Genomic DNA, 27,294 nt, shown 5'->3' with positions numbered 1-27,294 from the left:
AACTTCTACATCTAATGATGATTCCCCACCCCATATAGGATAGGATGGATGTATGGCTTACAATTCAGACCACTTGTAAACTGTAGAATAGCTATTCAGTTAAACTAGCTCCTAAATGAGGAGGCTTTGCTTTAAAATATGTTCACTTTTCATTTACTGTTTCTTTGTTGATTATTTAAATATTTGCTTTGTAATTGACACTATCAATTCCAAGTTTTCAGTGCCTCATTATGGGAAAATAGTTATATATTCTTTTTATTTTTAAACCTTCTTTGGTGACTAGATATGCTAAAAATTTGCATATCATCAGCAATGTGCTGTATGTAAATTCTGAATTGCTTTTGGAATCTGAAAAACCATATGTGAATATTTATGTCATCCAGTCTAGGTGTTCAGTTCTTTCAATGATAATCTTGAGGAGAGTTTTTATCCATTTATTCTTTACAAACCCTGAAGTTTGCTAATATTTTAAATGTGTTTGCAGTGAGGTCTTGGGGAATATAGCATGCTTGCCAACTAAAATATTGATAGAAGAAAGAAGCAAATGTAAAATTTTTCATTAAGGGAATGATGTGCTTGCATTTTACCCATGAATTTATGGATATAAATGTGGTAATTCGTCAGTAAAATTTAAATTAATTTGAATAAGTTATTTTAAAAGTTTTGCAGCTAAGCTTTCTCCTTTAGGCACCAATCAGGATTTTATTATCTGTTAGAGAAATATTCATTCACCCAGGCCTTGACAGTCCTCCTGTTGGTATATGGTTTGCCAGTTCAAGCATCTTGGTAGGAAAGGCACATCTGAGTAACAATGCTGGTCACCACCAGGTATGTCTCTAGCTACCTTCCATTCTTATCAGATCTGGGTGTCATTTAGAGATCAGGTCCTGTTATTATTTGTTGGGAGGGAAGACTGGGTTTCTCTTAAGTACGCAGGCCAGTTGATTGGTCAGTAATGATACTCCCTTTCCATTACCCCATTGATTTCATTAGGAAACATTCCAATTTATGGACAGTGATATGTCAGGCCTAGTGTGAGAGAAGCAAGACTCATTTGGAAATGCTTCATCTCTTTCTTTTTCTTTGGCTTCACTGTCTCTTACTCTCTTGCTCCTCTCTCTCTCTTCATACACAGATACACACACATGTGCATGTATTCATACATAGATATACACACATGTGCATATATTCATATATAAATATATAAAAGGTTTTCTTCATCCTTTGGTGTTTTCTGTGAGGATTCTTTATGTAAATTTAATGTAGATTTCCTAGAAGGACAAAAGCCAGTGCAGGGAGGATGAGAGGGAAAGCCCTGTTCCTTGATGACGTTCTGTTGCATCTGAATAAACTGTCTCGGTGGCCCTTTAGTTCTGGGTCTTCTTCAGATATGTAATAATGTCTTTCTCATTAAACTGGGCCATTTTAAGTTGGAGTTCTCTTACGCTCAGTCAAAGTTTAGAGTGGGGTATAACCTAATGGTCGCATTGATATTCTGCTGCTGTTTCTGTCACTGGAATGGTCAGAAATAAGGTGATTTGGAGCCTTTCCCTTTATCCCCTTTCTTTGCTTTGCAGAAGATAATTGCCCATCTGTGATATCTACTCAATTTAGAAAGAGCAACAACTGTCATCAATTCTGAGGAAGGTTAATTTCTAATGAGTTTTGTTTCTAAATCCACCCCGGGAAAGCGCTTGTTACCTACAGGAGGAGGCTAAGCTTTTAGATGGGCAAACAATTGTCTGCCGCTGCTAAGGAGTGTCCATCTCTTGAGTGATTTGTGATGACTGTAAAATTTGTGTCTTGCAAATAAGATTCATCATAGGGAGCCTTGCCATGAAGCAGCAGATGGTATTGAGGCACAAAGTTCTTCCTGCCTGAGAACAACATCATTGCACAACAGAGCTTCTCAGCTGCAACTCCACAGAGAAATCCTTCGCTGTTTCTTCCTACTTGTAGAGTATGGACATGAGTATATTTGAACAACACAGAGTTATCTTAGAATTCTTTTCCAAGGCTTTGCCTGTACTGTCCATCCCACTCACTTATATACTACACTCTACTGTCCTGACAAGTAATAGCAAATAGTGGGTTTTCTTCTTCTATGGCAGAGGAACTGCTAATAGCAAACACCAGACTTAGTGTGGGAGCTTAGAGATGAGTGGTATCTGCATGTAGAGCATCTGCACCCTAGACAGGAAAAAGAGACATAGGCAAGTGATGCATGTGTACTTGACACAAGAGACAAGATGTCTTAATCTTGGGGACATCAGGAGAAAGTAAATTTCTTGAAGGCTTTATTGAAGTTAGGTTCTAAAGGGTAAAAGGTAATTCCAGTAAGACGTAATAAACAGTTTGTGCAAAGCCAGGATGGTGCGAATTATCATGAAAGGCGGTGTTTTGAGGGTTAAGGGAAAATCGCTCACATTCACATCCTAATTTAATCATAGGGTAAGCTTTGCTATACTCAGGTGTTCATATACATTAAGCTATAGAGAGTGTTGTTTAAGGGGTTCCATAGGAAACCTTAGGTATAGTCAGTGGGTACAAATATGTTAGATATGTCAGGCTAAACCCATAGAATCTTCAAACTGGACCACTGTTGTGTAATCTTAACTTCCTCATTTGTAAAAGAAGGAATTTATCCCAGGAGGAGACCCTGGTATTAAAATAGCCCACAAAAATTAGTCAGAAGTGTGTTTAGGATATAGTACACGTTCGGTAAGTGTTAGCTGCTGCTGTTTTCAGGTAAGTTATACATCTGGTGAGGGTAGGCAGGGAAGTCAATTTTTTTAAAAGTGTAGTCCCCACCCTTGACATAGTCCATTAGAAACATTGTCTCTAAATTGCCTACTGACTTGGAACATGCTGTGTTCATGTTATAGGGTAGAAAGATGGCCCATCATACGCTGTTCTTCCTGTTCTCTGCCTCCTTCATGGCAGATTTCAGAAAGAACAGCTTATATAGCCTCTTTGCTTCAGTTAAATCTTATTGCATGACTGGGCAAGGAGTAAATGTGACTTAATTGCTGTAAGAACTTCTTGTGATAGCTTTGGAGACTTGTGTTTCTTATTACTGCGGTCATCTTTGAACTGCTGGTTGCAGCAGAAAAAAAATATTCAGGATACTCTTTATGATAATTGGTTTGATTTGCTTTTGATGAGCTTATGTTATTGGTGGGGATGATTGAAGGCTATTTTTATCATCCTTTTCACTCTGGCTGGGGGCAGTTAAATAGATGCTGTCAATGAATAAGACTGTTCTAAAGCAGATGTTTGGAAGATAATGACCAATAAGCTTGGCCAGCTTTCTTTCTTATCTACTTATCATCTCCTTCAGGGACATAAGAGAGCCTTGTTGAATAATCCCTTTGCATTTAACTTGATTATCTTTTTAAAAGATGCCGCTGAATGAAGACACAGAGTCAAATTAGAACTGCCAGAAGTATGAGGAGGATGTAGCAATAGAGTAATGATTGTGTATTTTGAATGCAGAGACCAAGATTAGAGTCGCAGTTCTGAAATCTGCATTTCTATTTTAGTCTGCCACTGGGTCTTATACTTCACAACACTTGGGGCAGTGTAGGTGGGCAATAATACCTACCTTACTGTCTAACAGTGAAAGATGAAGACTAGGTAAACATAGTTTTTTCCTCTGTATCTCAGAGGTATGTATGACTGAGGCTCCCCATATGGATACCAACATGCACAGATGCTTTATTGTCTTTTTTTTCAAATTGTTTTTATTGAGCTTTTTCTCCACTTTCCTCTCTTCCTCCCCTCTCCCCTTCTATACTCTCCCATGACCCCCATGTTCCCAGTTTACTCAGGAGATCTTGTCCTTTTTACCTTCCTGTGTAGATCCATGTATGTTTCTCTTAGGGTCCTCTTTGTTATATAGTTTCTCTGTGCTTGTGACCTGTAGGCGGGTTTTATTTGCTTTATGTCTAAACATCACTTATGAATTAATTTATACTATATTTGTTTTTCTAGCTCTGGGTTACCTCACTCAATATGACTTTTTCTAGATCCATCCATTTACCTGAAAATTTCAAAATGTCATTATTTTTTATTCATTCTTCAGTTGAGGGGCATCTAGATTGTTTCCACATTCTTGCTATTACAAATAATGCTGTTATGAACATAGTTGAGCACATGTCCTTGTGGTATGACTGAGTGTCTTTTGGTTATATACCCAACAGCGGCAAATAGGTCCATATATATTAGCACGCAAAAAACTCAAGTTCCAATGGATCAAAGATCTCAGTGTAAAAGCAACCACAATGAACCTCATAGAAGAGAAAGTTGGGAGTAAAGTTGAACGCACTGGCACAGGAGACCACTTCCTAAATATAACTACAATAGCACAGACACAAAGAATAGCATTTAATATATGGGACCTACTGAAACTGAGAAGTTTCTGTAATGCAAAAGACACGGTCAACCAGACAAAACGGCAGCCTACAGATTGGGAAAAGATTTTCACCAACCCCACCACAGACAGAGGATTGAGCTCCAAAATATACAAAGAACATGATTGTTTTATTTCAAACACCTTAGTATTTGCATGTAGTTTATACATCTCTTGTATGCTTTAAGTCATCCATATTTGCTCATTGTACCAAATACAATACAATTGCTATGAGAATAGTTGTTATACTCCTTTGTTTAGGTAGGTACTAATGTTACGAAAAATTTGCCTGTATCCAGTCCAGGGACATTGTATTTCTGGGGTATTCTCTGTCTGCAGGTGGATGGCTATAGAAGTGGAACTTGCAGATAAGGTGGGCAGACTCTGAAGCACTGCATTTGGTCCACACTCAATTTCTACGGAGGGCCATATCTCAGAACTTTGTCCTCAGCTTATATACTGTGCTGTCTCCTTTTGGGATCCAGGCCATATCTGCTTTGCATGGGATATCATGATGCCATTCATCTTTTCTTCTAGAGACATTTAAATATCATATGTGTTTCTACATACTGATATGAACAACTGAAAAATGTGAGCCAGAGATGTAATTTAGACTTTCTGGGATCCTTTTAAAAACACATCCAAAGAAACAGGTGAAGGTTATCTTAACTATTTTAACCTTTATATCCATTTTTTCTTCATATAACTAATGAAGACTTTGGTAATGTGTTCTTGTATTTCTTTTTTTTTTTGTGGTATTGGAATTCAGAATGGATTAGAAACGAAACACATATGAACTTGGAGCAGCATAGTTCAAGTGCCAAATAACCATGGTTTATAGTTATTGGGCTGAGGAGCACAGCACTGGATCCATCTATTATTAATTGTTCTTTGACATCTATTCTAAGATTCACTTATTTTCCTGTGGTTCTTGGATTTGTTAAAGTAAAACAACCATATGTTTCTGAAGTAATAGCAGTTACAAACCATCTAATATGTTAATCTCTTCTGTTTGAGTAGCTTGTTTAGTATAGCAATCTTGTTAAATGTTGTCACTGTTCTTGTTATGTAGATGAAGAATGTGAGGTAATGAGATTAATGACCCTTCTTATTGCCCTATAAATTTGGGGGATCAAGTTATAAAAAGAAATGAAATAACCTCAGTCGAAGACTCCATTGCCTTTTACTACTATGTAAACTGACTGACTAATTGATGAAATAGCACTATCTTGGATGAATTATTTTCTGATCCATTGTGGTTGCTGAGTACATTTTATTTTCTTCCTAGGTAGGGAGGGTGTGGAGACTCAAATATGAGACTAAAGGATATGGCCATCCTACAAAGGAATAATTTTATTACCACGCTATTTCTGTTTCTAAGCACATTCATTAAAAAGGAAATATTGAGAACTTGTTATGTGATAAGCATTGTTTTAGTCAGAGTTATAGCAGAAACCTACGTCTAATACAAAGTTTCACTTATACAGAATGGAAAGTTCTAGAGATATCTTTTTAATCTTGATAACTACAATTAATAATATCATATTATATATATGAAGTCCGTTATGCAAGTACATCTTCCCTACTCTTACACATATAGGCACACTCACACACACAAGTTAACTAGAAAGAAATGAATATATTAATTAGATTATTTATAGCAACTAATTTACAGTGTATAAACCTGTCCAGAATAGGTCAAATGATGACAAAACATCTCATTATAAATACCCTGGCTTATGTATGATTTTTATTTGTTGATGACAATTCCACAAGGAGAAAAAGAAAGAAAAACTAGGCGTTTGGGAGTATGCTGCCTATGCCCCTTGGCAGGTAAATTAGTGAAATTATGGGACTGCACATTTTAGTTTCATTTTTCACCTGTCTCCCACGTGCACACCAAAGACAGCATCATAATGGTGTGTGCTCTTTCTCTGGTTTGCATTCTGACAAGGGCATAGCTGAGTTAGCTTCGCCTAGGGTCCATTTCTCTATAATGCAGTTTTTTTTGTGATTCTATACTCATTAGTTAGCATGCCTTTTATTATAAGATATATTAAATTGCTATTGTTCCTTTGGGACTTTTTAATCTCCCTCATAATATTGTGAGATACTAACATTTCAATTTTCCAAAATAGTATTATTTTCAGTCTGCCGCAGGCACTTATATTTAGATGTTCACTGTTTATTGGGGCAGACCTATTGAATGATGATCTTCCATTGCAAAAAATATGGAAAATATGTTAGAGTAACCTTGCAGAAAATATTAGGCTAGCTGGGTACTATGCTGTTTCTCTCCTGGTTCTGTACTCCATTGATTTTTCTTTTTAATTCATTAGGATTAAGTGCCAGTAGCTATATATTGTCAATAAAGCCAAAATGAAAGTTGTCTGTATGTGATGGTCAATTCTCTCTTAGTGAAAGTTGAGAGGTGAGAGGTCCAGGGTGGCATTGCTGTTGTGGGCGCCAGCTCTGCTTATGTTGCTTTTCCTCTGTCTTCACAGTCAATGTGACACCTTCAGTTGTCATATAAAATGTCAGCCAGCAGAGAAAGAGGGAAGGAACCGTTCACTGCAGCATCCTTCCTGGAAAAATTCATACATATCTCCTGTCTTATATCTCATTGGTCACATAATAAACCTGGTCTTTGTAGTCTCTGGTGGGCATAGTCACTATCCCAAGAACAGGTTGCATATCCCTGTTTTGAAAGCCTTGGGATCAGAAATGATTCAGCTCTCATATTTTCTTTCCCATTTTTGGAATGTTACATAAGTTCTATGGTTAAAGAATCTTGAACTGAAGGCTATGAGGACCAAAATTATCCAAAGCCAAAGCTTATCCTGCATCTGTTTGCATGCAAGAGGACACAAAACCTTATAGAATTGGATATGATTAGTGCTAATGTTTCCCATGTAAGAGGCCTAGCCACAGTCTCTCAGGAGCTACTTTGCTCTGCCCGTTGGAGGGCCTTTGTGTTTTAGACTATGGAAGGTGCCAGTATTGTACATTTTATTTGTCAACTGCTGATACACACTACTCCTTTTTCCCTCCTGTCTTTTAATCTTTACTGTGTCCTTTGCTGTGTCTAATTAGTAGTGTGCCTTTGTGCATTTTCATGAACACTGGTGCCTGGAGTAAAGAAGCTTAACCTAGAAAACTCTGATCCCAGTCCCAAAGATATTCTGCCCTGCAGTCCATAGCTGCTTTGCTATGAAATCTGTTATCTTGAAGCTGCTACTGTAAGTGGTGAGCCTGGTGGTGAGCCTTGTGACGAGAGCTGCAGTCCAAGGCAGGATCCACACAGTACAGTAGTGGGTGCTGGGTTCTTGGAGGCATATTGGTTTGTCTCTTGTCTAGAAGAATCCTGGAATATGTCTTTGGTTAGTTCATGATTTAGCATGAAAAGTCTCTGATCTAATTTGAACTGGAAAACAAAATGCCAACGATATACAGAACATCTTTAAACACAGGGTTTTGTTTTCCCATTGCAGTTCTTATTGCAGCTACACTATTAGCACAGCCGGACTGGATCTATAAAATGCAGCCTTTACTGTCAATATTTGATGTATTTTTGTAAGCATGGTGTCTTGACTGTGTTTACATATTTTCAAGGATATGTGTGTTCTTTTTAAGCTTCTGTAATTTATTTTTATATAAAAGTTTGTTTTAAATCCCCACTAGATTGTTAGTTTTTTATTTATATTTGTAAGAAATGTTTTATTCATTGGTGGTGAAAGCAATGCCTGACATTAAAATATGGGGAAAATACGGTTTTCAAACATGGTTTTCAAACACGGTTGAACAGTAAGTCAGCTGGCCCCACAAAATATTGTTTGTTGTTGTATATCAGCACCAATAATGGATATATCAGAATTCTTAATCATGAGTTAGTAAGGACTTTGTACTACTGCAACAAAGACTATGAATAATGTCTTATTACAGTAATGACTATTGCAAATGGGCAGAGCTTTACAGACCTGGGGGAAAGGGAATCAGAAGTAAAAGCAAAAGTCTTAATCAACTGTAACAATGAACTGAATGGATTTAGAAAGATGAAACAGGGCTTGATGAAGAGCATGGAAGAAAGTCTTAGAAGTTTTTGTTGACAAGAAGTGTGCTGTGAGTCAGCTGGTGTGTCTGCCAAGAGCTAATTATCTCTTGGGTTGAATTAATAGACATGGAGTGCTCACGGTGTGGGAAGCTGTCTTCCCACCACTCTTTCTGTGCTGGTCGCTCTATCCTGGGAGAGATATACACACTCTACCAGTCTATATTAAGAGGGAACGTTGCTATTGTAATTCATTTCATTTGCCTATCTTACAGCTTTCCAGGAATTTTTGTGGATTTAGTTTGATTTAGCATGTTCATTTTATGAGAAACTACTGTGAAGAGTGTCCAGGGGTTTGGAAAACCAGAAATTTTGTTCTAGAAGAGAAGACTCCTGAGCAAATGCTTGTGCTTAGATTCTTAAATTGCTGTGTTGAAGAACCTAGTTTCTAGTCTGTGTTGCCCTAGAAAGTACTGAATAAGGAATGGGTTGTACTACAAAGTCATAGGATAAATATTTTAATGTTTTATTAATGTGGGAGGTCCTTCTGTCTATGTGTTGTTTTTATTGGTTAATGAATAAAGAAACTGTCTTGGCCTGTTGATAGGGCAGAACTTAGGTAGGTGGGGGAAACTGGACTGAATGTTGGGAGAAGGAAGGCAGAGTCGGAGAGATGCCATGGAGCCACCAGAGTTAGACGTGCTGAAACTTTGCTGCTAGGCCGTGACCTCGTGATGATGTACTGATTAATGGAGATAGGTTAAATTAAGATGTAAGATTTAGCCAATAAGAAGCTAGAGCTAATGGGCCAAGCAGTGATTTAAATAATACAGTTTCTGTGTGATTATTTTGATTTTAAATTAGCTGGGCGACCAGGAACCAAACAAGTAGTGCTCCCTGCAACATTTTATTGCTGCCCAAATTGTGAATAGGTTTCATTAAGTTAATAGATTCTTTCTCCAACCTCTGCGTGTGGGTACAATGGGCTCAAATGAATTCTGAGAAGTCAATTGTTAGAGATTTTATGATATTTATACATTGACCCAGGTGTAGTGGTACATGTTTATAATCCACGTACTTGGATGACAGAGGCAGAAAAATGTGGGATTCAAGACATTTTGAAGCCAACCTAGGCCACATAGCATGTTGCAATAGATCATTTCAAAGCCAAACAATATTAAAATCCAATCATCTAAAATGAATAAATTGTTTAGAATGATATGGGCATAAGATTAGCATGGTTTTTATTTCATTCTCTTTAACTACCTTTCGGTGAAATCATCATACTTTAAATGTTTAAAAAATAAAACAAAAAAATAATACAATGTGTAAGCCGAGACTGCTTGTTCATTTTCTGACTGCTCAGACCCTAATAATCACACAGAAACTATATTAATTACAACACTGCTTGGCTTAGCTCAGACTTCTTATTAACTAACTCTTATTTCTTAAATGAACCATTTCTATTTATCTTTGTATTGACATGAAGCTGTGGCTTACTGATAAGATTCTGGCTTGTCCTTCAACTTCTGTCTTCAACTCCATCAAAGACTCCAGAGAGATGTAGTATTACTTAAATGAAAAGAAAATGCATTGTAAGCAACTTAAAAACTTCTAGAAATGACAGAGACATCTCACTGACTGGACAGTTGTCCAAAGTTCTTCTCTAACATTAGGGCACCCATCTTCAGCCTACAGGCCTGTAGTATCTGGAAGACTTTTTCATGAAGCAGGAAATATGAAGATCTTTCTGCCTTGTAGTAGCAAAGTTCATCAATCAGTTGCTTTCATCTGTGTCCTGTAGAATTTCTGGCAGTTTCTTCTGTGAAGCAGGAACCCTGAAGGACTGTCTCACCTTCCTTAAGCAAATTGAGCACTCACATTTCTGTGGGTCCTGCATGTCCAGTTCATACAGCATACCATCAAACAGGCCAGGCAAGAGCAGTTTCTTGCCCAAATGGCTAGCCTTATCACATTGAAGACAAATTCCATAACAATTTTCTTCGATGCCATCAACCTCTCTGATGTAATTGGTGCTGCCAGAGCAGATATGTCTCACTGTCAAGAAAAGTCTAAATTTTAAAAACATTTAAATGCCATATTCTGTAAATCTTTGGAGTGTTGAAGATTGCTTACCAAACTGAAATATATATATCTATGTCTAGAAAACCTAACTAACATAATTTAAAGTTTGCTTCTTACAGATGACTCTCTATTTGTGTGTATTGCTTAACTGTACATTGCAGTTTTAAATGAGCTACACAAACACAATACCTTAAACAAGAGCAGAAATACATATACACAGTGTAACAAAATCACCCTTAAATTTGTGTCAACAGATCAAAATTTTTACCAGTACAAAGTATTCATCTCTATATCATATTCCCCTTTAAATGAAAGCAAACATCTACAAACAATCATTTTTGAAACTTGGGCATAGTTTTCTCCAAACTGTTTCCTGCTATTTGTTGGATGAAGTAGTTTTCATGTTCATGGAGACCTTTCTTGGAGTCTTGTTCCATCAAACCACATTTGTATGGACGAAATCCACAGGTTCCCATTCTCTGTGGAAACAAAAGCAAAACCTCTTTTTCAAAACAATATGTCATTAGTCCCAAATTTTGAAGTCAAGATACCTTTATGTTGGCTTAGCTTAAAAGACCCCAGAATCAAATATCTCTTGGTCTTTCAGTATAGCAGGTACACTTACTGCCAACTCTGCGAGCCATGCTCATTGCCCCAGCTGCAGGCACACAGCAGGTCTATATTACCACTAAGCAACTTGTAGCACTCTGCCCACAAACTCCACTTAAGTGTTCTGTAGCCAGACCTCCCAAAAGAGGCAGAGCTGTTAGTGCTGCTGGTATGAACCAGGAAGCCTTCTTAAAAGAACCATGCCCCTGCTTGCTAACAACAAACAGAGCCCCCAGAAGAAAATGCTGCTACCAAGGAACCATGCTTAAACTCTGTTCTTTTGTGTCTAGAATTTCTCCCAATGCTCCCTCAGTTTTTATGTGATGTAGTTGCCCCATGCTGGTGCCATTTTCTAAGTGGAGACTGATTTTTCATTTCCTCACTGCTCAGACCTGAATAGTCACAAAGAAACTATTAATTACAACACTGCTTGGCCTGTTAGCCCAGGCTTCTTATTAACTCTTATATCTTAAATTAATCCATTTCTATTAATCTGTGTACCAGCATAAGGCTATGGCTTACTGGTAAGGTTCCGGCATGTCTTTTGGCAGCTACATGGCGTCTCCTTGATCTACCTACTTTCTCTATACATATCTGGCTATATTCTACCCTGTTACAGGCCAGAGCAGCTTCTTTTATTAGCAAATGGTAATTAAAAATGTTCATAGCATACAGAGGTGAATCCTACATTATCCAATTTATCCTCCTGACAGGATAACTTAAAGTCAGTTCATTTGTGTCCATATCTCATGCTGTGTAGACTTGAGCATTTGCAATTGATTGTAATTGTTCTGAGTTTAAAGTTGTGCAAAACTGGTATCATAGTGTGTTGTCTAGTTTTATGTCAATTTGACACAGGTAGAGTCATTGGAACAAAAAAACTTAGCTGAGGTTGCCCTTACAAGATTGGCCTGTGAAGCATTTTCTTGATTACTAATTGATGTGGAAGGGCCTAACTAGCTCATTGTGTGACAACCTGTGGACTGGTATTCCTAGGCACTGACTACAAGACAGCACAATGAAGTAGCCATGAAGAGCAAACCAGTAAACAGCACTCCCCTTTGGTCCTTGCTTCAGTTCCTACCTCCAGGTTCCTGCTCTGCTTGAGTTCCTGCCCTGACTTCCCTTATTGATGGAGTATGTCCTGAGAGTTGTAATATGAAATAAACACTTTCCTCCCCATGCTATTTTGATCACAGTATTATACCAAGGCAATATAAACTAAGACTTATAGCCTATATTAAATCTATATTAGTATAAAGTTTGAGTATATAATAATGTGTGATTTAAAATCTCCAAATTAATAAAGCACTGTAAGTTGAAAAGACTGTCTCTCTTATTTTCTACCTGTCAAGTTCAGAAATCATTATCTTCCTTAGTTTTTTTCAGCATATAAAGGCAAATTCTCATACTTATTCTCATTTTGCCCATTTCCCATGTCAATCAAACTCTATCTTATGTATCATTCTAAATTGCTTTCTTTCGGAATTTTTTTCATATTAGAACACAGAGAATTCTTATATTTTTATTGTGCGTTTAATATACTATATTATTTGAGTGTAGTATGTCTTAAATTTGTCTCCTCTTATTACATCATTCCCACTTATTATTAGCAATTTTAATGAAGTAAATGCTTTCATTTTACATGTGTTTAAGTATTGATAATCACCAAGTACAATTATCGATACCAGGGACACATGTATTTATTACAAAATTTTCGACTGTTTTTGAAGTATTAGTTTGTGTGCTTCCAAACACTTCAAATAGCTCATTGGAGTTATGTGGAGCTAGGCATGTTTTCTTAGTCCGAGGGTCACTGCCCTGCAATGCGTCTTTTGTTCATTTTCTTTCTGGCTCGTTAGTTAGGTTTATGTCAGTTTTCAGGAAGTTTCCATGTCTTTAGATATTAGTTTTTTAGGATATGATTTGCTACTATCAATTTTCCGGTTAGTCTTTTCATAGTCTCCTAGGGTATTTTTGCATGTAAAATTTATTCTGTTTTAAGGTCTTTGTCTTTCGCTACAACTGTGTCACAAAACTCAGGGCCTATTGCCTTGGTTTCTGGACTTTAGTGGAGGCGTATTGTTCTGGCTGTTATTGATTCTGATTTTACACTAATATCTAGGCATCTGGGATTGGGAAGACTGCAGTTGTAAGTGCTCAGATCTGCTCTTGTCTTTGTTGGGTGGGCGTTTGCTTTTTGATTCCTGTTGTCCTCTCTTGTTCATAGGGCAGCATGGTAGCTATGTGTTGTCTGGTAGGAAATTCTTCTGGGATTCTGATAGATGTGGCCAATAGAGAGTCCAGGTAAAGCATGTTCTTGTGTATTAGGAGCTGACATTTAGGAATGGAGATGGGCTAAAAGAGGTGAAAAGGTCCTCAGGAAGGAAGAAAGTAGGGTGTTTCCCCAGGAATTGGGCAGAAAGGAAGGGGAGGCCACAACAGTCTACTGCAGAGCCAGGGCTATTCCTGTGGATTGGTCACAGATGAACGTAGGGCAGCAAAGACCTAAAGCTTGAGTGAGTACCTGCTTCATTGGCCTACTTGCTTCTCTGTCAGGTTGAATGTTTCCTGGAACTGGGACTGGGATAGCAGGATGTTTAGGGAGGAAGGTTGGAAGGGAAGGTCTGCTGATCCTTTAGGGTTGGGGTTGTGGACTGAGGGTGAGGGGTGAACGTAGTTGGCATTCTGATACCAAGATGGGGCTGAGACTAGGGGGTTGGATTTGGAGGAGAGGAGGAAATTTTAATTTAAATAAATTCTAATGCTACTGTCTCAATTATGTTTTCATTTTATGTCTTTGCCCTTGTATCCAAAATCACCAAATACAAGGCCATATAAAATTTTTCCTAGATTAAGGCATTCATAGTTTTACATTTAGACTGTAATCTTTTTTAAGTTAGTATTTGTAATGAAAGTAAGGTATTTGCCTAGACCCATATGTTTTTCTTGGGACTGTCTAACTATTCCAGTGCCATTTGCTCTAAATACTGTCTGTTCTTCGTAAGTTGACTTTGTTTCTTTGTTAAAGACCAGTTGATACTAGTTCTCTAGGTCTCTTTCTGGGCTTCCTTTCCTACTACATTGATCTGCTTGCCTCCACTTCTGCTAATTTCAGTTTCTTGATTACCATAGCCATAAACATTGAAGGTGAGTAATATCAGCCCTCCAACTTTATCCTTTTCCGTCAGTAACATAATGACTACTTTTTGTTCTTTTGTCTTTCTGGATAGTAAAATTGGTTTGTTGATTTCCAGAAAATGACATGTCAGAATTTTGTGTGAGGATGGTTTTAGTCAATCATATCAAGTAAGGAAGAACTGATATCCTAACAATATTGATCTGCCTACTCATGACGGGGAATATCTTTCCAATTTGTTTGCTTTGATTTCTTCATTGGTTTTGTGCTTTTTACTACATGGCTGTCTTTTACAGTCTTATACATTTGTTAGATTGATGATCAGGTTTTGCACTTAGAAGATAATAAAGTTACCTTGTAACTCTAATTAAAACTTCAACTTATTCATTGTTGTTATATAGAAAAGCAGTTAACATTTGTACATTAACCCTACACATTGTTGCCACATTGTAATTGATTATTATGCCAGAGACATTTTGTCATTGTTTTTTTTTTTTGGGGGGGGCTTTTTCATAGATATTTTTAATGATCTATGAAGGAAGAGTTTTATTTCTTCTTCCTTTTCCTCTGCCTTTTGCCTTACTGCTTTATCTAGGATGTCTTTCATTATTCTCTTGATGAGCAGTGGTCAGCTGAGCACCCTGCCTTTGCCATAACCTCAGGGAGAAAGCTGCTCCTGTCCTATGTAACAATTATTGTGTGGTTTTGTAGGAGTTTTTATTAACATATACATTTAGGGAGTTACTCTCCGTTTGTGGTTCATGGAAGTTTCTTTTTAAAAAATAATGAATGACTTTTGACTTTCCTAAATGTTTTCGCTATAGCTACTGATATGATCATGTGTTTCTTTTCCATTTTACCTTGTTTATGGGATGAGTTCTACTAATAGATTTTTGAGTGTTGAACCACACACCTATGACGAATCATGTTTGGTTTTGGTTGAGTAATCGATTTTATACCTATTGAATTCAGCTTTCTAACATTTTCTTGAGGATTTTCCATTTATATTCATGAGAAATACGGACCTGAAGGTTTCCTTTCATTTAATGGAATTGTGGGTTTTGAGTCATAATTAGAGAGGTTTTTCTCACACTGATGTATAAAGGAATTCTCCCATGTTTTCTTCTAGTTTCATTATGGTTCAACCTTTATATATTAAATGATTTAATCCATTTAATCCATATCATTGTGAGTTATAGTGTAATCTATATTTTTCTGCGGAGATAACCAGTTATTCTTAAGCCACTTTTGGTATTATTCTGTAATAAAAAGTGCACCATAGCAAAATGTAAATCACATTTGACTAGTATTTTGCAATACTATGTACGTACTCAATTCTGATTGTTCTTGTGTTGATTTCTTCTATCTGTGTGCCAATCAAGTGGTATGTCTCTTAGTAGATAATAGATATTGTATAGGTCAAAACATTTTAGGGAACTACTTTCTGAGAGCAGTCATCAGTGCTGTATTTGAGGATTGATTTCATTTTTCTTTCCCATTTTATCTGTATGAAAATGTAAATACTTGTTGCTAATTAAGAGACTTATTGACTCCTTATCAAATATTTGATGCTGTTTTATTTCTTAAATGTAACAGCAGTATTTTTATCTATCTATCTATCTATCTATCTGTTTCTATCTAGTGATCTATCTTATATATATATATATATATTCATTTTCATATTTTAAGTTTATAAACTTTTTATGCAAAACTTACAAATAAAAGCAGCACACACAAAAATAAGCAAGATCCAAAATCTAACTTCTATACAGGTAGAGTAGGATTCGAACTGAAGCTATGGAGCTTTATATTAAACTTTACACTTTCAGTACTGAATGTATTTTATCCACTTATCCACCACAGAAAAAAGAAACAAACAAGTGACAGAATTAAAATTCTTTTATTTATAGAAGTTGGATCCTGATAGGCAGGAACATGCTTATGCATGTTTTTGATACCATACTGGTTTTGTCTGAGACAATAGCTTGTTCCAATCTCCTTTCTTTGATTAATGTCTTTGAATTTGCCATGTCATAATCACTGGAAAGTAATTCTAACAACTAAACTTAAATACCGATAAACTAGAAATCACAGAGGTAATATTTCAGAGTAGTTTTTAAAATGAATAACAAAATACCTTGGATAGAAGAAAGTTGGAGGAGAAACAAGTTATTTATTTTGAATGATGTTTCATCCAGTGAAGGAGCTTGGACAAATGATCATAAAAGTCCCCTCGGTTTCCCTATAAACCTTTCCATTCTATCACAAACGCCACCCGACGCTGGATTTGTGAGGTAAAGCTTTTTGCTGTGACTCCCATGGCTCTGGAACTAAAACCTCTCAGCTGCCTTACACTAAACAGTTGCTGTCCCAGTTCCGTGAAGTCCTCTTTGTGAGCAATGCTTAGAGGACTGAAGTTGTGGACTTAACTTTGCCTTGCTTGTACACATGCGTACAAAAGGTGCCTGCTTTTATTTTCTTCTTCCTATAGAGATGTAGGTTGTAACATGGTTATGTTTCTTGTTGCTGAACTCCATCCAGGTTAACTCCTTTTAAAATGAAGGATGCAACCTTACTGAAGGAATGGACCGTTTTCATCTTTCAGTCCTCAGAGCAAACGCTTTTGTTTACTCTTCTAACACCTAGGCCCACAATAGGACACTTTTTTTTATCAGCCTGGGAGCAACCGCAACAGTTTCATTTCATTCCTTGTTTGTTAGACTCCTAAATAAAATCCCCGTTTTGAAAGAGCTTGTCTCCCTGATATTTGAATGGCATTTTAATAAGCCTTTTGAACAGATTTAAACTTATTTCACACCAGCTCTCTTTTTGAAGCCAAATCATACCGGTTTTGTTTAGCTTTCTAAGCCTTTAATCATTTCCCCCCAGCATGGTTCCGCCTCTATAGACTCCACAACCGGACTAGGTTCTTCAGTGAAGTCTCATCATGATGGGATGAGACAGAAACATCACTCCTCTGCTATTTGTTATGTGTTCCAGTGAACACTATTTCCAGAACTGCCTTGGTCTAGTTGAGCATGAACACAGCCTTTCTCTACGTCTAGACCTATTGCCTGTCTTAAGGGAGTGTGTGTGTGTGTGTGTGTGTGTGTGTGTGTGTGTGTGTGTGTGTGTGTTATAAAGATGAGGTTCATGGCATGGATGAGCACAGAACCCCGAGACAGTGTTTTCAGGGTTAGGCCTGATTTAAACACTGGGTTTAAATCTCTGTTCCTGCTATCATGGAATTATTTATAATTTTTTAACAAGAGACACCTGGTCTTTATTTTGCAGCGCAGCTTAAAACTGAAGAGACTGATGCTGCTTGTAGTTGACTAGAGGACATGGTTGGTGAGTCACAGCCTGTGTCTGAGCCAGCCTGCCTTGTTATGACAGCTGGTAGTGACGGCAGCCGCATTACAGTGCTGATGAAGTTGGGTTGTAAATTTGTGTTCCCCCTCAGCCTCTCATCTCTCCCCAGGAGGGCTTGAGTGGGTGTTCCCGGTTTATCTGTGGGTCGCTCATCTTCCAGATCTGTCATCTGCTCATGTCTCCATTTATTTCAGTTCAGGCATTTAAAGCATGTTTGTTCCTGGAATTTGAACGTTTTGAAGCCAGCACTCATTCCTTCCAGAAGATTCTGTCCCGGGTTCCTTTTGCTCTTGTCTTCTGTAATATTCCTGCTTATTTGCCTCTTTCCCCAAAAGGTGTCTACTTGTCTCTAAGAGTTCTTACCCTCGTGGCTTTATTTATTCAGCACAATTTTGTACATCAGTCTCTCAGCAAAATTTTAGATTTTCCTGTCTCTGCAAAGGGCCTGGAAGTTAACACGGGAAACTCTGTCTAGGGTAGACATTTGTAGCCCAGGTCCACATCTGGATTCTGAGAAGTGTAGGGAAGTCACTTGGGGAAAATGTTCATAAGTACATAGAGTAAGATTTTTCAGGTTTTTTTTTCCTTTACTCTGAAGCCAAATCTATGTCTAACTCACCTGCCTACAGCAAATGTAACTTTTAATGACTGTTCTGTTGCACAGATTGGCTGATGTACAGCTTATTTATTTATGTATTTATTTATCTACTTATTTATTTTTCTTGTAGCTCAACAAACAACAGTTGCAGCTACTGAAGGAACGGTTCCAGGCCTTCCTCAATGGGGAGACTCAGATAGTAGCCGATGAAGCCTTTTGCAATGCAGTCCGAAGTTACTATGAGGTGAGTTTGCAGAGCTGTTTCAGGAACTGTGACACTTTCTGGGACCATTTAAAGGCTGTCACTGGTATGGCAAAGAATCTTTGAGCTTTTGACTTTCTCCAAAGGATTGTCACTTCTACTTTGCAATTGAAAAACTCTAATTCCACAGCCTGGTTTTGGGAGATAAATAAAATTGGAAATTGCATTGTTTGTGAAGAAAACTGTTTAGAATCATCTTCTGGCAGTGACTGATACAGCTGGGTTTAGCTATCTTCCTGTTCACACTCATAAATGATCCTTCTTAATCAGGATTTCAATAGTAAATTACTATCTTATGCCAGTTTGTTCTCTAAGCATTATAATGATTAAGGTCACTAATTAATTTCAAGAGAATGCATTTTCTTTTCTAATTGAATGAATAATACCAGCTAGTCCATCTTGCTGTTACTTCTGATTTCAGCTCGCGACTCAAATGGGAACTCTCTGTGTGTTTCCTGTGAATAGCTTTCTCATATGATCATGAGTTTGTTTCAGTGAATTGCCAATAGATGTTAAATTGGATAGTTCACTTATGTCCTAAGCATCTCAGAGTCATTTGGATTGGGTTTCTTTCATTGTGCAAATGTTTTAGACATTTTATCTGAAGAAACATGACATACAACATAAATAAGCTGGAGCAAAATGGAAAGCTTGGAGGCATAATATTCTTAACTTCCCTGAGGCAGGGAGTACTGTCATGTGCAAAACAAAATATTGGTGATTCATGAATGATATGCTATTTTGTATTCCACTGCACAAGTATATATTGAATTGAAGGAACATCTGGCAGTTACCGAAGACTTGCTTAACAAGTATTCATGACACAGATCTGGGAGCTATAGTGGATACATTGTCTAACTTGATCTCAACCTAGACTATCTTAATATACCTTACCTGGAAAGTCAGAATCTTACATGATAAACTCTTTCCCTGAATCTTAGAAGATGAGCATACATGTACATACATGCATACAATAGTACATAGTGAAACAAAATAAACATGGATTCAAAGGAGAGCTGTCTACAAAGGTGTCAATTTTTTAAAAAAATAAATCAGTGAGCTCAGTTGAGTTTTGACAAACATAGCATGGCACACTAAGAGAAAAGGATTAATTGATGTTCTTGGATGGGTGAGGTTTTTTAAAGTATCTTTATAACTTCTGTATAAATCTAAAGTTATTATAAAATAAGTATTTTCTTTTTCTAAATCACTTGAAAATTTATTGTAAAATCTGCAATGGTCAAGACTGTGGATATTTGTAAAACACAAATGGATTAAGGAAACATAATAGGGCACCTGGAAATACACTACTACAGTAAAATAATTTTTGCTCAAAGAGCAGCCCCAATAGAATGGAAAAAAGATAAATCATTTCAATTCAAAATATGTGATGGGGCCACAAAACACTGATCTGTACTTGGAATTAACACCTTTTCCAAGTAAAATAATTGAATCATAGATTTAAATACAACACTATAAAGCTCCTAGAAAATGCCAAAGGAGTCCTTATCCCCTCTGAAGAGTGAATGGAAGTGGGATGGGTGGGAGAAGGAGAGGGAGATGGAACAGGGATTGATATGTAAAATGAAAAAAAATTAACTTAACAAAAAGAAAAAAGGAGAGAATAATATAAATACAAGAGAATAAATTTTTAAAAATCTAAATGAGGGGCTAGAAGAGGTGCTTTGCAGTTATGAGTTCTGGCTCCTCCAGAGGACCCAGGTTCAATTTCCAGCACCCATATGGTGGCCAACAATCATCTTTAACTCCTGTTCCAAAGCACCCAGTGCCCTCTTTTAGCCCCTACTGACACCAGGCACACAGGCAATGCACAAATGTACTTTGAGGAAAGCTCTTACCCATAATATAAAAATACATATATCTTAAAAAAAAGTTCACCAAAAATTTGACACTACTCTTATGGATTAGAGAAGTATAAAGGATATAAATTATTGACAGAGATTTGTAAATTAAAGCAATAGTGAAATATCTCTGTTCAAAAGACCATGATGCAGAATTGATAGCACCAAAGACTGGTGTGAAGTTGGAGCTATGGGAAGACTTTTCTGTTATAAACTGATAATAATGGTTTTCTTTTAAAAGACTTTTTTCATTGCTTGAGAATTCTATACATGCACTTAATGCATATTTATCAATCTACTGCTTATCCATTTCCCTCCAATTTCTCTCCTATCCTTTTCAACACTTCCCTCTCAACTTTATGCGCTCTTTTTCAAAGAAATTCACTGAATCTACTTAACGCTACCTGTATTTGCATGGCTATAGGCCTGTCTATCAACTGGAATATGGTTAGTCCCTCAGAAGAAAATAGATTCTCCCTCCCCCAAGTAGCCATCCATTTTCAGTAACTAGGTGGGCTTTCGTGAGCCCCTACCCAACCCATACAGGGATTTGATTAGTTTGTTCTTTTACAGGCGCTGTGCATGTAGTCACAGTCACTGTGAACTCATGTGTGCAACAACATTATCATATCTGGTAAACTGTTTTTGACAAACATCCACTCTCTCTGGATTTTAGCATCTTTCACCTCTCATTCTGAGCTTCAGGGTCAGGAGTCATGATCTATATTTCACATTTAGTTGTGGATCTCTCTATTAATCACCATCTCCTACAAAATGGAACTTCTCTGATGGGAAATGAGGAATGCTCTAATCATTGGGTATAAAATAAGAACTTAGGGAGCAATTTATTATTATGTCCATTTAGCATAAGCTGTTTTGCTTTTCTTTTCACTTTTTTCCTTTTTTTTCTTTTTTTCAGGTTTGTTACTATTATTATTAAAAATTTTCACCTCCTCCCCTTCTCCCAGTTCCCTCCTCCTCCCTCCATTCCCCCGCCCTCTCCCTCTCCAGTCCAAAGAGCAGTCAGGGTTCCCTGCCCCTTGGGAAGTCCAAGGTCCTCCCCTCTCCATCCAGGTCTAGGAAGGTGAGCATCCAAACAGACTAGGCTCCCACAAAGCCAGTACATGCAGTAGAATCAAAACTCACTGCCATTGTCCTTGGCTTCTCAGTCAGCCCTCCATGTCAGCCATGTTTAGAGAGTCCGGTTTGATCACATGCTCCATCACTCCCAGTCCAGCTGGCCTTGGTGAGCTCCCATTAGATCAGCCCCACCATCACAGTGGGTGGGCGCACCCCTCACTGTCCTGACTTCCTTGCTCATGTTCTCTCTCCTTCTGCTCCTCATTTGGACCTTGGGAGCTCAGTCCAGTGCACCAATGTGGGTCTCTGTTTCTATCTCCATCCATCGCCAGATGAGGGTTCTATGGTGATATGCAAGATATTGGTCAGTGTGGCTATGGGATAGGGCCAGTTCAGGTGCCCTCTCCTCAGCTGCTCAAAAAACAAATTGGGAACATCTCCTTGAACACCCGGGAACCCCTCTAGAGACCAGTCTCTTGCCAACCCTAAAATGGCCGCCTTAATTAAGATCTATACTCCCCTGCTCCCATATCCACTCTTCCTCCATCCCAACCATCCCATTCCCCCAAGCTCTCCCTATCCTCCTCTTCTCACTTCTCTCTACCCATCTCCCCTTACCCCCATCCTCCACCCCCAAGGCTTTCAATTTTTGACTAGCAATCTTGTCTACTCCCAATATCCAGGAGGATAACTGCATGGTTTTTTTTGTTTTTGGATTTACCTTTCTATTTAGCTTCTCTAGGATCACGAATTATAGGCTCAATGTCCTTTCTTAAATCAAAAACACCAATGATAGCCTTTGCTGAGAGGATGTGGAGTAAGGGGAACACTCATCCATTGCTGGTGGGAATGCAAACTTGTGCAACCACTTTGGAAATCAGTGTGGCAGTTTCTCAGGAAATTCGGGATCAACCGACCCCAGTGTCCAGCAATACCACTCTTGGGAATATACCCAAGAGATACCCTATCATACTACAAAAGCATTTGTTCAACTATGTTCATAGCAGCATTATTTGTAATAGTCAGAACCTGGAAAAAACCTAGATGCCCCTTAATGGAAAAATTGTTAAAGAAAGTGTGGAATATATATGCATTAGAGTACTACTCAGCGGTAAAAAACAATGACACCTTGAATTTTGCATGGAAAGGGATGGAAATAGAAAACACTATCCTGAGTGAGGTAACCCAGACCCCAAAAGATGAATATGGTATGTTCTCACTCATTAATGGATTCTAGACATTAATAAAGGACACATTTTTATTTTATTTTTTTTAAAAAAGGAAACAAACTGCATTTTTGGTGCGGGAGAATTGTCTGTATTCTGTCAATCATATTTTAATAAAATGCTGATTGGTCAGGCAGGCAGTATAGGTGGGAAAGCCAGACAGGACGTAGGGATGGAGCAAAGAGACTGGGAGTATTCTGGGACACAGGAAGCCCTCAGCCACTCCTGCGCAGACCACCAAAGAGGCAGCATGTAACTTGCCCAGCTGAGAAAGGTACGGAGCCATTATGGCTAACATAGATAAGAATAATGGGTTAATATAAGTTATAAGAGTTAACAAGAAGCCTGACCTAATGGGCCAATCAGTTTATAATCTTATGGAGTCTTGTGCGTGATTTTCCTTGGGACTTGCTGACTTATTGGGGTACTGGGCCAGACAGAAACCCCAACAAGCCGGCCCCACATGTTACACATTTTTTTTTGTTTTGCAAACCAATACCAGTTCGCACTCCCTCCCCTCCTCCCATTCCTTCCTCTATTCCTCTCACCCTCCACTCCTTAGAGAGGGTAAGGCACATTGCTTTGAGGAAGGACCAAGGCCCTTCCTACTATATTTAAGCTGAGCAAGCTATCCATATAAAGAGAATGGATTCCAAAAAGCCAGTGCAAGCAGTAGGGATAAATCAAAACTCTGAGACACCAGTCAGAATGGCTAAGATCAAAAACACTAATGATAGCTTATGTTGGAGAAATTGTGGAATAAGGGGAGCACTCCTCCTTTGCTGGTGGAAATGGAAACTTGTACAACTACTCTGGAAATCAGAGTAGTGGTTTCCCAGAAAATTGGGAATCAACCTACCCCTGGACCTAGCAATACCACTCTTGGGCATATATCCAAAGGACGCTCAATCATACTGCAAGGATATTTGTTTAACTGTGTTGATGGCAGCATGATTTGTGGTATCCAGAACCTAGAAACAACCTAGATGCCCCTCAACTGAAGAATGGATGAAGAAAATGTGGCATATTTACATAATGGAGTACTACTCAGCAGTAAAAATAAATACCCAACATCTTGAAATTTGCATGCAGATGGATGGAACTAGAAAAAACATCCTGAATGAGGTAACCCAGGCCCAGAAAGATGAACATGATACTTAACTTATAAGTGAATACTAGCTGTAAAGCAGCGGATAGTGAGCCTACAGTCCATGACCCTAGAGAAGCTAAGTAACAAGGTGAACCTTAAGAGAAACATATATAGATTCCCCTGGGACAGGGAAACAGACAAGATCTCCTGACGAAAATGGGAGCATGGTGGTGGGGGAGAAGGGAGGGTAGAAAGGGAGGAAGAGAGGAAAAAAGGGAGTGGGGGAGGAGAATTTGAGGAAATGGGATAGTTGAGATGGGGAAAGACAGAGACGGAGAGCAAGGAAAGAGATATTTTGATTGAGGGAGCCATTATGGGGCTAGCAAGAAACCTGGCACTATAGAAATTCTCAGGAATCCACAAGAATGAGCCCAGCTAAAACCCGAAGCAATAGTGGAGAGGGAGTTTGAACTGGTACCCTGTTGTCAGATTAATGAATATCTTAAATGTCACCATAGACCCTTCATCAAGCAGCTGATGGAAGCAGAGACAGAGACTCACAGAGAAGCACTGGGCTGAGCTTCCAAAGTCCAGTTGAAGAATGGGAGGACTGAGAGTATGAGCAAAGAGGTCAAGGCCATGATGGAGTCAAACACTGAAACAGTTTACATGAGCTAACGGGAGCTCACCAACTCTAGCCAGACAGGGAAGGAACCAGCATAGGACCAAACTAGTCCTTCTAAATGTGGGTGACAGTTGTATAGCTGGGGAAGACTGGGGGCCACTGGCAGTGGCACTAACATAAGTTGAGTTTAATATGCACAATATGAAGGAAGTAAAGCTTAGTGAACGGTGTGCTTAAGTTGTGCTGATAAAATTAACTGTAGTGAGGTAGAGACTGCAGCCTTTGTCTTCAGAGAACTGTATTTTCTTCAAAGCATAATAAATCAGAAGACATGGACAAAACCAAGGTTTTGGGCTATTAAATGTATCTTCTGTTGTTCACGTGTTAAAACTGGAGATGCTTAGTTTGGCAACAGATTGTGCTTGTGTTCTATGTGGTCAACAAAGTAAAACTAGAGTAAAGGTCAAAACTGACATGGAGAAGATTTCCTCTGTCATCTTCAGAAATTCCATTTCATTGAATAAAATAGCCTTTTTCATATTGTTAGTCTACACAGCAGACAGTTATGTGTCTGTTGTGTTTGTTGTGTGTGCAGATATTTACTCTGCAAATATTTCCCTTTAATATCTGCAGTTTTAGAAGAAAACATCATCGTTATGGGTGCTACAATGAACTCTTCCTTCCAAAAGTTTAATCAACAAAAGGTAACCAGTACAGAGTACTGAACATATTCACTACCATTGTGACCATGACTACTAGCCATTCAGTTTTCCTGTTTGTATAGGGAGAAAAAGGAAAACTCAGCAACAAATTAAAAATAATTTCAAGGTCTTGTTAATATGAAACTCATAAATAAACATTCACACCTCAACAGTTTAGCTCTAATTTTTACTCATTATTTTATATGCACCATGCAGTCAAAATTTGAAACTCAGAAAATTTCTGCTTAGATGTGTCTTTAATGACAGCTTTAAAAAGAATTATTAAGCCGGGCGGTAGTGGTGCATGCCTTTAATCCCAGCACTCGGGAGGCAGAGGCAGGTAGATCCCTGTGAGTTTGAGGCCAGCCTGTTCTACAAAAGCTAGTTCCAGGATAGGCTTGATAGCTACAGTGAAACCCTGTCTCAAAAAACAAAACAAACAAACAAACAAAAAGAATATGTTTGTGAGATAATCGCTCTGGCTAGTTTTATGTCCACTTAACACATGGTAGAGTTATCTGAAAAGAGGGAAATCAGTTGATAAAATGCATCCATAAGATTTAGCTGTAAGGTATTTTCTTAATTAGTGATTAGTAGGGGAGGGCTTATGGGTGGTGTCACATCTGGGCTGGTGGTCCTGGGTCTATAAGAAAGAAGGTTGAACCAGTCATGAGGAGCAAGCCAGCAAACAACACCCCATTTGTGGCCTCAGCATCAGCACCTGTGGAGGTTTCTGTCCTGTTTGGGTTCCTGTCCTGACTTCCTTTGATGATGAACAGTGATATGGAAATATAAGCCAAACAAACCCTTTCTTCTCCAAGTTTATTTGGTCATGGTGTTTAATCATAGCAACGATAACTGAAGCTACGATTAAACATAGCATAATAAACATTTTTTATAAATAAAGAAATATTTAGTAAAATCAAATTTTCTGTAATAGTAAAATTACCTAAAACAAAATCATCAATTAATAAAAGGAAGAAAAATATTGATATTTTATGTGCAATTCCAACAGGAACTAACAACAATTTCTTGCTTCTTTTACATATGTATGAAATGGAATCATTACAAGTTTTTATATACTACAATAAGAGCATCCTTTAATAGCAAATATTTTATGTACATAATTTTAAATTACGGGACAATAATCCATTAAGTGACTAAATATAAATATCACTTCATATCCTAATTGTTAAGTATTTATGTTGCGTGCATTTTTACTTAAAAATTTTGAAAGACCTTCAAAGATCTTTCTCTAGGGGCAAGACCCTGCAAAATTGGCCCTCTTCCTGTGAGCATGTCCATTGTTCTTCTCTTGTTTATGTTACTACTTCTAGGAAAAATTGTTTGATATCAGACTTCCTGGTGTTCTGATTCTTAAAATCTTTGTTTCTTCTGGATTGTTCCTTGCTTCATATATGCAGGAACTGCAATATAAATGTATCTGTTGGATCTGGACTTCCCACAATCAGTTGATCTGTACGTTGTGTCCAGTTGGGGCTTTCTACAGTAGTCTCTATTTGCTGTAAGACAGCCACAGGTGTCTAATGACTCCTGGTAGTGGTCAAAAATTAGCTTTTCCCAAAAAGCTAATTGGGAAATAAGCCCCCTTATTGGTCATCCCATACTACAACACCAAAAAAAGAACCCAATAAATTGTATTTATATACATTATTATAAACACACACACATATATACATATATATATATATAAATTATCAACTTGAGAATCATGAGAACATAAGAGAAGTTGGAAGGATGTGGAAGCTGGGAGGGGCTGGAGGGGGAGGAAAAAAGAAAAGTGATGTAATCCTACTTCAAATCCTACTTTTAAAACATGCTTCAAAAAGTCTGAAAGGATTGCATATATTCCTAAATTTGCCATCTTTGGTAAATCACAACAAATGGGATAAGTGATACGGGTAAAGATTCTTGTTTAAGCTTTTAATGCAGACTGCAAATTTCCTTGAGAAAAGCAGTGGCAATTTGTTCTATCACAATAACGTATAACAATGCTCCTCCTTTTTTGGTATTGTTAAAAAATGACAACTACTCATTTTACTTACATTTTTTTACTACTAGTTAAGTTTCACTTCTCCCCAGCTGTTCATATTTTTTTTAAATACTTTGTCTTTTTCTCCACTTCAATGTTGCTAATTTAAACACTGATTTATAAACTTTTTTAT

General features: G+C 37.8%; 1 protein-coding gene across 9 annotated transcripts in view; it reads left to right on the top strand.

Annotated features, from left to right (window-relative positions):
* Cadps2 (calcium dependent secretion activator 2) overlaps window positions 1-27,294 on the top strand; it is a 535,973-nt gene that overhangs the window by 117,696 nt on the left and 390,983 nt on the right. For all 9 annotated transcript variants that reach the window (XM_085683581.2, XM_048450971.3, XM_048450976.3 and 6 more), the window contains exon 2: window positions 18,393-18,506. In XM_085683581.2, the coding sequence (XP_085539707.2) occupies window positions 18,393-18,506 (114 nt within the window). The remainder of the gene's footprint in view (window positions 1-18,392; window positions 18,507-27,294) is intronic.

Source organism: Myodes glareolus, chromosome 25 (genome assembly GCF_982192425.1).
Source record: "Myodes glareolus chromosome 25, mMyoGla1.1, whole genome shotgun sequence".
Classification (NCBI taxonomy): Eukaryota; Metazoa; Chordata; class Mammalia; order Rodentia; family Cricetidae; genus Myodes; species Myodes glareolus.
This window is presented reverse-complemented; position numbering and strand designations above follow the sequence as displayed.